The 15,000-nt window shown below is 36.9% G+C and overlaps 1 protein-coding gene across 1 annotated transcript in view; it reads left to right on the forward strand.

Annotated features, from left to right (window-relative positions):
• Positions 1 to 635: 635 nt before the first annotated feature.
• Positions 636 to 15,000, forward strand: part of ARHGEF38 (Rho guanine nucleotide exchange factor 38) — a 49,622-nt gene continuing 35,257 nt past the window's right edge. Inside the window, exon 1 of the mRNA XM_072405662.1 lies at positions 636 to 1,340. Within this exon, the coding sequence (XP_072261763.1) occupies positions 1,139 to 1,340 (202 nt within the window). The 5' untranslated portion in view covers positions 636 to 1,138. The remainder of the gene's footprint in view (positions 1,341 to 15,000) is intronic.

Here is a 15,000-nt window from a genome sequence, read left to right on the forward strand (position 1 = left end):
ATATTACTACACGTGCAAGGTAAATTTTCAGGACAGACTTTCCTGGGTTCTACCCCCACTTTTTCGGACAGTGAAAAAGTGGAAGAAGAGGCCACAAAAGTTTGTCCTGGTTATGCGACTGTGCAAAAAAAAAAGTATAACAGTCGGTGCTTAGCTCTGTCTTTGATGATTGCCAATTCTTCCTGTTATGCCAAATCTTCCTGTACCATAAAACTGAAGCTTGCAACTTGTGGTTTGGTACATATAAATCTTGCAAAACTATTCCATTTAATCAAGAAAAAATAAAAAAAATATACACAAGTACTGGATGTAAGTTATTGTTGGTCGCAAGTTGAAAAATGTCTTCAGTTTATTGTGCCCCAAAGGTCAATCATGTGATACTGAACAATTTAGAAATACGTATTTGGTCAGCTATAGCTCCCTGAAAAATATTACTGATTACTCCTTGATAACTGAGGATTGCACTGGAAAGCTTTCCCAGGAAGGATAATGATAAGTGGGGGTTGTGCAAGGGCTTGGTCTGTTAGCTTTTCTTCTTAGTAATTCTTTCATTGAGGAAATAAGTGTAGAGATTGTAATTGTCTGCATCACAACCTGCATTAACATACAAAGCACTAGTGCACCTATTCCAATTTTAAACCCAGGTAACCTTTTCGCTTCTATAAATGTCCCAAATGTTAGCCAAAGCTAAGTTTTTAAAGCTACTGATGTGTTTCCCACAAATGGCTGGCACAATGGGGGAAGGATAACAAAAGCATTGAATGCAGAGGTTGGACTCCCCTTGGTGTTGAAGGGCTCAGCAATGTGCAATCATTCCAAGCTTTATTATCTTTCAAGGAGTTAAGGAAGGAGAGCACACTCCTCTGCCTCAGGATTTGAAGTTTGGCCTGAGTATGAAAGAGCCCGTGCTGCTTTGCCAGCTTGTGCTGCAAGTGTCTCAGGTGACAAGCCCTCAGGTACACTGTAACATGACTTCATAGGGGAGGTGCTATGAGCTGTACAGGTGTCTCCCTCAGACAGGTTACTAGTGCAGGTACAGCTGATCATTTGTAACCAGCGCTGACTCATTCCATTGCTGGAATCACAGAAATAAAAAATAAAGCGGTGGCAACCGACAGGCTACTTTGGATGACTGGCCATGGACACCAAGGACATGAGTGGAAAAGATTCTGGTGGGACCAAGAAGAAGAACCTAACCTTTCTCAAAAGCAGACTCTATATGTTAGAAAGGAGAAAAACAGACACCATAGTAGAGCAAAACATAAATGGGGAACATGGAAATTCAGGAACCTTGCGCAGGAGTCAGTCTGACAGGACAGAATATAACCAGAAGCTGAAAGGTAAGAAATAAATTAAATGCATTATGATGTTAGCCATAAGCCTTAAAAAATATTTGCATGAGACTTCAAGATCTGCATTAGAAAATGCCTAGCATGCACCAGATGTTACAGTAATTTCAAATTCTCATGGAAAGGAACAACTTAATATTCAGAGGCAAAAGATTAGCCGGCATATTGGAAGATCTGTGATCTGGCTCAGCACTTTGCTAGCAAAAATGCAATGTACGTTTATCCATAGCCTCCCTTGGATTTGGAGGGGAAGCTTAAAATTGTTGTTATCATACTATTGAAATCAATGCTGAGAATTTAACTGTGTTACCTTTTGCACTGCAGCCCTATGTAGAAGTATGTGTTTTAGCTAAAGTTAGAGCACAATCTAGCTCAACTGCTAACACTTCCTGAAGTGGTCTCAATTCATCATACAGCATGTTCATTGTTGCTCAGATGATGGATGGCTGGATGTGGCTGTGTGCATGTTAGAAATAGCTGAATTCTTGTGTCTAGCACCATAGTGCTGCCCTCATTACATCTCATCTCCCTGCATTTTACTTTTCCCAATCTATGTGTGCTGACCCTTGTCAGATTTGAATTAATTTATGATTATGCCATTGTTAAGACATTATGGATGGTCTAGCTCCATTAGTAACACCATTTTAAAAGTTGCTAGTTTCTTATTTTGAACTTTAACCAACATCAGCTAATGCTACTGGGCATAATGACCCTGTTATAGCGTGCCTGTATGTCAGTTTGCAGGGCAATAAATAAAAATGTTCTCAGGTGCTCTGATATTTTACACTTCCTGTACTGTCTATGGCCAGTTTTATACATGACTTTTTGTGCAAATAGTTTATACAATATTATATGTGGAATCATCTGCATCCAATATTTAAATGAAATTGGTACATCTCTGGTAAAATGGGGACTTGAATACAACTGGGATTGCATACATCTATTGTGGCATCTGTTTGCATCAGTTTTCCACGTATAGAAGTCACGTATAGTAATCAGCTTGCTGAAGAATAGCAGTAGGTTAGAAATAGTTTATACCCAGATGCAGCACAGATTTGAGAATCACCAGATAAAAAAATAATTAACCTTCAAGCTTTTTGCATTTGTTTCTCTACATGCAGGATGTAGACCTCAGCAGAACAAGCATTGCTTCCACTAAGAAATCACACCACAACTTGAGTTCACTATATTGGTATACTGGGTAAAGTAGATTGGTATGCAGTAATAGGAAAGCTGCTATGATATAGATCCCCTTCAGTACACTGAAAATGTAAACAGAATGAATGGCATAACTTATAGCTCCAATTGTGCTGTGCATTCTGTTTTGCCCGCATTATTTAGATGTTTGCAGACAATGGCATCAAAAATCTAATGTCTGATTCCCTCTCTAGATTTTAAATGCCAAAAAAACGAACTGAGATATACAAAACTCGGTTCTACATTGTAATAAAACAGACTGATGTATTGGTCCACTAGACATATCCTCACAGGTAAAGACCAGGACACCCAGGTGTACTTTCTATAACATAGTAATATCTGTGGGTTGGCGTATGGGCCATAGGCGGAGCACTAACAGTTGAATATAAGCTTTGATGGCCTGGGGGGTTATTTCTTGTTGAGTCAGCCGTGAGAACCAGTGCTGTAGGCTGCAAGCAGCATGTAATATAGTGCAATAAAACTGCTGCCCAGTGAGACACCAGCTCCCGGAGTGTGTCATTGCTGTATGCATAGCAACACATCCATGGTGACACAAAAACTGTCAAACAATTTCCCCAGACCAACAGTAAAAAGATGTCATTTAACTACTAACCTGATTTTAGTTTCCTGAGTGTAAACAGTAGACATTGTACAGTGAGTTATCAGAGATTGCAGTCATAAAATACATGTTCGATAACTTTTATGTAGATATAAAAAGCATAAATAATATCTGTGTTATCTCTAAAGTGTATCTCTAGAAAACATGTTTTTTAAATTTTCAGTGCTTAAGAAAGGAATAGCATTGTTAAGGTGTTTTTCTTGCGGTTTTGTGTCTCCGCTGACAAGATCAACCATAAGGATACTACAAAAGTTAATAAGATCATTTATTTATTTTGAATGAGCTGTCACCCCACAATGAAAGATCTACCATACTTGCATTTTTAATTTCAATATGGCTTCTACGACACCAAAATGGTTTGCTTCTGTGTTTTTTAAGGCAGGGGTCCCTATCCTCTGGGCCATGGGCTGTGCCAAAACTTTGTTGGCTGCAGTCTTCCCTGTGACAGGAAGGATCTGTGCCCTCTCTTTTTTCATTTTGTTCAGCCAATCACATAAGCCAACTTTAATGAATGGCTAAACAAAATGACAGAGAGAAAAACCAGCTTATGTGGTTGCTAACTGAAAGGACAGGACAGGCAGATTCTTTATATCACCTCGAAGACGGACACTGTCTTCCGATTCCCACCCCACAGCGGTCCGTAGGAAAATTGTCTTCTCTTTGTACCAATTCATAGTGCAAAAAGGTTGGGGGCTTCTTTAGGGTAAAATGCAAAGACAAAACATGTCTAAGTAAAATCCTAGGTTAACTACACAGTGCTGTGATGGATAAGTAAACGATTTATCGGAGATAACTTAGGTGGGTGCAGTGGGGTGCCTCTAGCTCATCTTCCCACCCCCCTCTCTTTATACAAATGAACTGTGCAATGTGCTTATTCCTTCTAGTGTTGCTGGAAATGTTCACAAAAGATTGTTTCCAGTGACAGAAATTTCACGTCAGTACATAGCTTTACTTTATACTTGCCTGTCCACCACTATTTTGCTAATCAGACTAAGCCAATAGTTAACCATTTTTTTTTCTCTGAAAAGAAAAAAAAGGTCAGCATTGTTGTACTGAAGTCTTTACCAAGTTGTAAAAACTTTATGTGAAATAATGAGCATTTATAACAGTCAGGATCTCTCTTTAGCAGCCATTAGTCTTATCTTACCCCAGTCACACCACCAGACTTTTGAACTGGCAGGTAATTAGGCTTTGATGGTAACCACATTGTCACATCAGTTGATTAGTGTTATCTTTGCATTGTTTTACTACCAGTCACTGTTTATAATCAGTCAGCAGGTGATTTACACTTGCTAATAATTAAATGTTTAGCTCATTTGTCTTGGTGCTTCTCTTTGAAGAGTTCACAATAATGTGTTAATTATGGATGAGGGGTGGGCTTGCCACAACAATGGGTTTATGGCGGATATCTGGGTTTCATGTTTGGGCCAGGTAACACAGCACTTGCCATTAAGTTTGTGACTTTGTACCAGCATTTAGTAACAACCCATATTGTAGTTCTTAGCCTTTGCCCCTAGACAGTTAAGCCGAGTCACAAGAATCACAATTTAAAAGAATGTCTACCCAGCAACTTCACTATAAAAGGATGGACTCAGTATCCAGATTGTAAGTGTATGTTGGTACTTTTAGAGAGTGGATCATTCTGTTCTACCCTATGGATTCAGTAATAACTTACATATGCTATTGTACCATACATCCTCCTTCCCCCCCTTTGACATACTTTCTATAAAAGCTAGACATTCCACACACTTCCAAAAAATACTACAATGCCAGGCTGCCTAAAATGAGAAGTCACAATGCAGTTCTTAGACTTTGCCTTTAAGTGTTGTACCACTGGTTTACCAAACCATGCCTGCTGTACATGTAATTTATTTATTCAGACACCTTTCTATAGGTTTTCGATCTGTTGTGGCTGCAACTTCCACCAGTCTAAACTGACTACTAAACTGCTTGACAAAAACACACGTGCTGCTGCTAACAACATGTGAAAAAGCCATATACATATTTAAATAACATGCCCTAGGCACTGGCATTGCCCAGCTTCCAATCCTTTTGTTTTGACAATAGCTTGCTTTTTAGCCCGTGGAGTTCAGTTGGGTTCTTTGCAAAGTTCAGGTTCATAAAAGTTTTAGCCTGATTTGTGAAACTTGAAAATTAAATTCAGTCCAGTTCGATCATCACTAGTGCTAATGACGTAATATCTTATGTTTACAGGCATATACATGGTTATAACTTAGCACTGGGCCACCCAAGCAGATCAGACCACTCAAGTCCTTAACCTCAAATGCTGGTGGCCATATCTGTAACCAATTAAGCCTTTTATGATGATGGCCACACATGACAAATAATGAAATTTGACATGGGTGAGCAAAGACAAATATGATAATACAAGATCTGTTTATATACACAGACATACATCTCTTGTTCTGACCACTGGTCGTCTGAGTAGAAGACCTTATTAGGATCATGAATTGATGTACTACAAAACCTGGAAGACATCTGTATCCTATTCTGCGGGCAACATTGAATAGATTAAAGTTCACACAGGTTGATGCCTGAGGCTTTTGGACATGAAGTGGCTTTGTTAAGATCACAGCAGATTGGCTTGGGAATTAGGAGTCTGGTTTCCAGGAGCATTCACAAACATACTCGGTGTTACCAGATGACATACTGTGCTTTGTGTACAAGTAGAAATGTCACTACACACACTGAGTCTGCCTTGCCAGTTAATACAGATTAGTTGGTCTTGTGCCAGCCATATTCATTGAACACTAACAATGATCTGGCATGTGGCTTGCAAACCTGTAAAACTTAAAAGGCCACATTGACAAGGATGAACAATGATTCCTATTCAGTGTGACCCTGTACGTAAATCACCCAGTTAAATTGTATGTCAATTTTTTTTTGGATAGTGTGAAAACCCCTGTTAGGTTGTTTCTCATATCTGGGGCTCCATTAGCAGGGTTTACTATCACTTGTCATACTGACAACATATTATGAAAAAGAACATGAGAAGAACTCTCTGACAGCAACAAAGGCAGATATAAGGACGTTGTTTTTCAGTAGTATTGCGGACGTCTAGGGCCCAGGTCATATTTTTACCATGCCCCTGTTGCAGATATTCTATTATTTCATGTCTTTCAATATTGTTGTTGGTGGGAAAGAAAATGAGTTAACATTTCTCTAATTAGGTTCTAAATATCAGTAAAGCCAGAAAGTGTATCTGATCCTTCCTCATTCTGTCCAAAAAAATGAAATATATTTTGTGGCTTGACGTACACTGTGCATATTGTAGTTCCCAAACAGGACATTTTGCAACAGGGACAACAGGCAGAAATAAAAATCTGACAGACATCTAGCTTTCTCTTACTTTACTAAAGAACATTGCTATTTTTGTCTGTATTGCATTATCCTCTATTCCTGTCCAATGAAACCAATGTGGGAAGTGAAAGAAAATCTCTCTGATACTCTAAACTCCCTCTGCATATCAGGTATCATATCAGTTATCAAGCATTCATTTTGCTTATCAGGATTTCACCTTTTAGTAAATCCCTAACTTACTTGTGCAAATAATGAGCTTTTCAAATTTAGTATTTGCATATGCTTAGGCACACTTACCTGTCTCTAATGCTCTTACCTGGGGATACATCATATGGGAGGACATACTTCAGAGCACCTTAACTCATGCTTCAGAGCGTCTTAACTTTTTACGTCCAGGAGAAATCTTGAAGGACTTGAAAAGTTAAGTTATGAGGCTTATTATACAGAAGGGAGAGTAAAAAAAAGTATTAGTATTGAAGTACATACAGAAAAGGCTACCTTTTTGTTCCAAATTCTCTGAAAATCAGTCATCCGAATATCTCTCTGCCAACCCCACCCACGTTATTAACACTTTTGTCTTATTATAAACACTGGGTAAGTCCTAGTGCACACTGGCAAATTTTTCACTTCCAATCTCTAAACAAAATTCTAATTGTTTCAGAGTAAACTCAACAGCAGACTGATTGTATGCACCAATTTTGTTATTCTTAAGCTTTGGATCCTTGTTGGTAAATACCAATAAAAGTCCACATGTCACATTCTGTGTATGAATATTTAGGCAAATCTGATCTAAGACTTCCATCTGTTTTTTTAATGTTGTCTGTATTCCTGCAAAAGTTTTACTGTCACTCCTTACCTTGGTGATATTGGAGCAGCAAATAAGGGTAATCTTTCCCGAGGCAAAAAAAAATCCTTAGAGTAAAGCTACGTACACACTTCCAATTATTATCGTTGGTAAACGAACGACGAACGATCCTGCACGATATCTGCGAACGATCGTATAGCACCGATCCTGTACATACAGATAACGACACGATCGTTCGTAGATATTGTACACACAATAGATGCGATCGTTTGAACGATACAGGAAGTTACGTGCACCGCAGGAACGTTCATCACGCATGCTCAGACCATGGACGATCAATGAACGATCGTACACACGAACGATGGTCAACGATCGTCGTCCAATCCGATCCGCCGGTCCGGTCATTCATTTCCAACGACTTTCCTCGTTCGTCGGCGTCGGTTACTTTTTTTACGGACGATTTTTGCCCAATCGATCGTTCGTCGTTCGTTCGTCGTTCATTTTGAACGATAAAAATTGGAAGTGTGTACGCAGCTTAAGAGTGTAGAATCCTTACTCATACCATTAAAAACTAAAAGAAAAATTAAGGTTTTTGATTTACTTTGAGGAAGATTGTATAGCACATTTTTTTGTTTATTGAGAGTTTTATTTGTGTATTTTGGAATTCTAGTGGGGGTTTCTTGCTAAAACTTTCCAGAACTGGAAAAGCAAGTAGTCCACTTGGCTCTTGCGAAAGGTTATGGCTGGATAATATTAATGTGAACCAAAGTCACAATTATTTTTTCATAATCATACATATTCTGTAACAGCCTGTACTTACCTGTGGCATAGATGCCTTCATATTGGGTACCCTTTCGGTAAGATTTGGAGACCTTCACATTCTTATGCAATCGCCAGATTGGCATGATATGTGTTCAAGTACTGCTTCAAAAGCCCACGTATGTTTAATATTTTTTGTATATCTTTATTGTAGTGAATAGCTTGCAGATCAAGTGCAATTTTGTGTGTGGTTTATAAATCTAATGCATTGTTTAAGCCCTAATATGAAATATTTTATTGACCCTGCAGTATTCTCTTGGTACAATGAACATAGATTTTAGGAGTAATAAAGTCACTTATCTGTTGATCTTTGAACCTGCTTGGCTGTACATTTGAGGCTTCTAATCAAGGCATATCTTATTAAAGGGAAGTTGCCTATGCAAATAGTGATAAGACTAAATACACAGAATATATCTCCCCATCAATTGATGGGTGAGTGTTCTCTGGAAATTGTGTGCTCCTGTTCTTAAGAGAAGAAGACAGAATGTATTTCATCTTTTAAAAAGAACATTTAGCCTACCTGTCATAATCATGTTTAACAGGTATAAACACATTTAAATTATCTTCATCTTTCTGGTTTTTAAACCATAAAAAGTTAATAACTGTATAATAAGGAAACATAGCTGCCAGAAAGTTTATGTGTGATAAAATATATCCAGCAGGTCACAAAAAGGCAGATGCTAGGACAGACATTTTACCATCTTGGTATAATGCAGTCCATAATGCAGATTCATGTTTAGGCTAAAGCCCTTAGTGGACAGGTATATTCCAGCTGTCATTTTGTAGTGCAGTCTATAATTTAAATTATAAATTAACTCCTTCTTGATTTATTTCAGTGTTTTTTGCCCTTTTTAATGTGAGGGAACCCTTGAAATACCTCTTGAGTCTTCAGGGAACCCTTTCTAAAATTATTATATGCACAGCTCAAAGTACATTAGTGTGGTAGTCAGTAGGAATAATGCCTCTTACATTGCTGGCCAGTGAAAAGAATGTCACCCTTACAGGAAGCCAAAAAGATCACAAACTGAACATTTCAAGGAACCCCTAGCAACTTCTGAAAGAACTCTAGGATTCTAAGGAACCCTGGTTGAGACTCAGTGCTCTATTTTATCAACAAGCAGCATCTTAGTTTTATGATATTTCTCTGCTAGGTTAGGAAATAACATTTGTTGGCAACCAGTAACAAAAAATATAAAAATACAACCATTATAGTGTAAAAAACAGCCAACATAGCCTTTATGTCTCCTTACAGTTGAAAAAAATCATATGCATGGGGAAGAATAAAAATGTATTATAGCTGGATATATTTATATACTATAAAAAAAGAAGACAAGAGGAAAAGAAGAAGTCAAGCTGAATCTGACTCACTACTACTAGATATACAATGATCTTCACAAGCATATTGGCAAGCATTTGGGAACGCAAACCCCGAAACCTATGCCTTGTGAAACAATGGCAACCGTCTTTAACATTACAAAGACACATGTCCAGTTGATTGTAACTGACTACTACTAGATAAAAGTGTGTTTACTAGACATACACTTAGGTTATGGTTTAAGAGTCATTTGGGGGCAGGGTGGGGAGGTTAAATAGTAAAAAAAAAGAGGAGAATTTGTAGCAAGAAAGGCATTAGTGTTAGCATTTTTATTAGCATTATGAATACTTCATATGATGGGGAACAATTAAGAGAAAAGTTTTAAATTATTTTCAGTGCAGAAAACCTACCAACCAATGTTGGGCTACTGGCGGTGAAAATGAATGTAACAACGTTTTGTGCATATTACCAATGAATGTATGTATAAAATTACAAAAGGAACAGTCCAGTGGGACAGTATCTATTTCGTGATGCAAAGTGTCATAGCACGGTAGCACAAAAGAGACATCTGGAAGACGTGTGATTCTAAGAGATTCATATTAAAAAAAAAAGAAAAGGTAATCAGAAGTTGTGTTGTGCTCTTTTATTTCCTTTTGTTTAACAGCAACTAGTGTGAGTTTTTTATTAGTCATCACATTATCATGTATGATTCAGAAGGAGAAGGAACATAAATTAAGATAACAAGCTGTGCACTACCATTTAACCTCCTCGGTGAAAGTCTACCATTGTTCTGAAACATAGGTCATAGAATATAGCAACATGTGTTTTTTTTTTTTTTTTACCAAGGCTAAGGGCTATTGTACATTTTTAAGGTTTTTAATCCTTTTTATTATGTTTTTAATAAAAAAAATATTTTTGAAACATTGTATGTATGACTGTACATCTGCATACTTTAACATTCATATTTAAGGCACATTTTATGTGTGTATAACATTTGGAAAACGTTAGACCACCTACCATTAGGTGTAGCCAGATAAGACCCTCATGGTGGTTGTATACATTGTGAATATTATGACATATATTTACTTTACAGTGTTATTAAAAAATAAGTCACATCTTTAAATACTTATTTTTAGTATATAAATGCATTTTAGGAGCATGACTTGTGGCCTTTTTTAATGTAAAATGAAGATATGGGGAAAAAATGTGCGTGATAAAGATTTTCCTGATGTATTTTAAAAAGCAAAACATACAAAAAACTATTCTGCATTTGATAGGCATTAAAGTGGAGCTGTACTCATTGATGGGGGGTGAGCTTTCGTCATAATCATACCCATCTGTATGCAGATGCAATGATAAGAGGTTCAGGGTCCTGTTCATAGGAAGCCACCATCTATGACTGACTTCCAGGTCTTCAGATTCCACAACGGACTACTGGGTCTCCTCCTCGTTACCTGTAGTACCTTTTTGTTTTTTTTCAGATTAAGCCCCTTTAAATTGGCCTGTCTAGCATGCATGAACCTATCAAAATGCTTCATGAAATGTTTTTTTTACAATCATGCTAAACTGCTGCATGGACTAGCCGCATGCAGAAAAATTAACATGTTTTATTGTACAAAAGTGGGAGTCCAGAAATGCCCTGGAAAATCTCAGAAGCAGCCAGTTAGCAAAGAGGTATGGAGGCAGGTTAAATTAACAAACCAAAATGTACCTTGTTTGGTTCAATAGTATATAGTGCTTGTTCATTCTCTGATCACAAAAGGTCATTCCCAACAACAGAATTCTAACAGTTTTAATTTGTGTCATCCTAATGGTGATCTGGTGCAGGTACAGATTATGTATAGAGCTCCTAAGGAGTGTACAAACAAATACAAAAAATAGGTGCTCAGTGTGGATTCCAAATGCATGCTAAGGTATGTCTCACATCTTCTACATGAGATAAAGTTTTAAATGAAATTGTTCAATGCTCCCCAGCTCTGGCTTGAGAATCTGGCATGTTTGTCCACTTTGGCAAGCATTCTTCATTCTCAAAGTATAAAGAAAACCCCACTTATTTGCTCCTTTTGGTCTGGTAAATTTACAATTTAAACTGTTTTGTTACATATGTTTGTGATATACCTGTTGATTTGCCATACACCTATTGAGCTGTTAACTTCTTATGCTCTTTGCCTCTGCTGCACTACTATTAGTTCATTTCCATTTCTCTCTGTGGACAAAAGAACACCTTTCTTTTATTATCTAGGGATCAAGAGAGGGAGAAGTATTCCAAGATACCTACTGTCCTGGGGTTAATATCACATTAACTATTGATTAATATATACAAACAATATTTCCACTGAATTTTCTAGGTGTGGTTGTAGCTACTGTATACACATTTCTTAGAAATCACACATGTTTTCACTTTGAATGATAAACGTCCTCTGTAACATCACATGGCCTGTATTTAAATGTTAGTTTCGAAGACTGCAGTATTCTGTTTCATAAGGTGCAATAAGGCTGGGTTCCAGATTTACCATTCCAAAAAATGATGATAGTTTATAGACTGATAAATCATTAAATCATCAAATGAAATCATAAGCACGTTGCTTACTACAAAATAATTTGTTAGCAAACTATTACATGTTTCAGAATCAATTTTTTGCTGTCACAGTAAAGTTTTTATACTTAAAACAATTTATAATACCAAAACACATATTTATCATAAAAAAAATATACGTATATACCATTGTAATGTGAAGTATCATACTGTGTTAACCATCAATTATTGCAGAAAGTTTGTCATTTAAGTGATTTCCTTTATTGGGTAACCACTTTAATGTATTTACATCTTCTGAACAAGCAGTAAAAGTTTCAAATCATTTCTTATTCATCTCTGTGTTTGTAATCACTGTAAAGAAATCAATAAAAATGTAGTTGTCAAAGTTGCCAACAGAGTTGTTGAAATTGTAATTTTTTTTTAATTTGGAAAGAATCCAGCTCTGTTACATAAGCAAAAAGTAGGCTGTTAGAAAACTAACAACCCACCTAATTGTTGAGATCTATTAGAACCAATCATTTTACATTAAAAACACCTAAATAGCCCAGGAATGACTTACACTTTTACACTTTTACTAATATCATTTAAATAGTCTCATATATATATAGTCTGGGCACAGGTGCGCTTTGAGTTATTAAAGATGCAAGCTTTCTAGATGTCTTAGATCACTTTTTCAGGCTTTTCATAATTGCAATTGCAGATATGCTGAAAGCTTGCATCTTGCATACATGATACTCCCAATTCATGTATCGTTTGTGGTAATTGAAGTATGTGTGAACTCCCCAGGGGTGATACCAAGCACCTGCAACCATCAGAAGCAAATAGTACTGCCTGTTAGAAAGTACAGGGCACAAGTCTCTCCTGTTCTACAGGGAAAAGATAAAAATCTCCTATCAACATATTTACTTTCCTGATGTTTGTAGTTAGTTCCAGCATAAGCATGACCAAATATGTTCCTTTCCTATGCTTTCGTGTAGATATCTGCCCTTAACTACTAAGGATTCATACATGTGGGCATTAAAAACCGGATTGTCAATGCCCATACAGATCAGTCCAGTATTGCATTATAGGCACCAATGCAGGTTAGAGCTAATAAAACATTGTAGCTTATATTTTCATAATCACAAAGTAATGCAGGCACTCACAAGTTTTCATATGTATACACACATTATATTTACTCCACTGAGTATTGATCAGCATTGAGGAGACATCCCCAAATCTCTAAAAAATAATATTTTGCATTGCATTAGTACTTTCAATAACTGATGACAAAAAGAGTATGCAAGGACCCTTCATTTGTGTCTGTCTGTGCTGCTTTATACAAGTAAAGTTGTGTTCACATAGCTACACCCATTTAATCTGAAATTTCAAGTCCATTTCCAGAACATTCTCAAATCTTGGTGTTGAAAGGCAATGGCCCTGATTCATGAAAGCTCTCCAGGCTGGGGATAATACACTTTCAGAAGTGAAGCTGGGTGATCCACCAAACCTGGAATGGATCTGGTCCAGGATTCAAAACATTTGCTAGCAAATAGCAAATAATTTTGAAAAATCCAGTCCATGTTTTGTGGATCACCCAGCTTCACTTCTGAAAGTGTATTATCCCCAGCCTGGAGAGCTTTCATGAATCAGGGCCAATGTCTCTTAACTCAAAACTACTGCTGCCACCTCTTGCTTGTCTATGTGCCAAATGTTCATGCTTCTGTCTGTTAAACTGCCCCTGATTGTATAATTGTTATTTTTTGGGAAAGAACAGAATTTGAAAGTTCTGTAAATGTTTGCTGGGAAGCCAAATGCTCGTTTTTGTTGTCAACAAGAACTATTGATTTTTTTTTATATATTTAGTTTTTACTTTGTATACTATATTGTTAGGTTTGTCAACAAAGTTTTTGAATATTGGCTAGGCATTAGGATACCAGAGAAAGCTCATAATCTGACTCTTACAGACTTAAAGAGCTTACGGATATCTTACAATGTGTATACAAATATGTACATCAGACACCATTGATCTATTTTGATCTGAATAGAATAACTGGCTTTTGTAAAAAAAAAAAAAAAATCTAAATTGTAAAGCCCCTTCCTTAAGCCAGTGCCGTACATTTCTGTTGAGGTATCTGGATGCTCATAAGCATCACAGAATCCTGAATTTTATGTAGTAGATCCTGTAGTAATACCTGGCACAGTTCAGAGTCAGTGGTCCCTAAACATCTCAATTTTATCCATAGTTACATTATGGAATTGTTGACTGCTCTGCAGTAGGTGAAAAAGTCCCTAAACTAGACTTTCTCAAATTTTTTAACCCTTAGGAACCCTTGACAAGTCTCGGGGTACCCTTATTAAATTGATGGTCAGTGGAAAAATGTTACCTTTACAGTGGTGTCTAAAATAACTCAGAAACTTCAGAAACACCTAAATCATTAGAATCATGCAGCTGGCTATTCCAAATAGCATTGTCCCTGGAGCATTGTAAAAAAAAATTAATTGGGTACACTGACCACCAATTTAAGAAGCTTTTTTTTCCCATTGACTCACCAAAAATGGTTGTAATAGGGATTCCCTGAGACCTGTAAACTTTTTCATTTTTGCCCTAGGGGTAAAAGGTTTTAGAAAGCCTGGTTGAGGACTTGTACAACTGCTGCAGATCAGTCAACAATTCCACATTGTAATTATAGATACCTGAACTGTGTCATACGGTAATAATGTGTTGTGTCTATGCAAGTGCAATATTAAGCCTTTACAGAAAAGAGAACCGAGAACAACATTTCAGCACTGTGTTATTCCCATGTGAACCCCAAATAAATACATGCTAAAAAGTGATGATGTGCAATACTCAGCATGCACTTTTCTCTGATTGCTAGGACTCTGTTCAATTGATGTTACTGGTATGGTGGCTGTGTGTATACCAAAGCAGTATATTTGCATTGTGCTATATGAGATTTCCTTTTACAAAATAAACAGAGTTGGTGGGAATGTTCTGTCTGCCTATACAGACAAATATTTATAATTCTTCTTCTACGTAAAACACACGGTAAACACACA

The sequence above is a fragment of the Pyxicephalus adspersus genome, chromosome 3 (assembly GCF_032062135.1).
Source record: "Pyxicephalus adspersus chromosome 3, UCB_Pads_2.0, whole genome shotgun sequence".
NCBI lineage: Eukaryota > Metazoa > Chordata > Amphibia > Anura > Pyxicephalidae > Pyxicephalus > Pyxicephalus adspersus.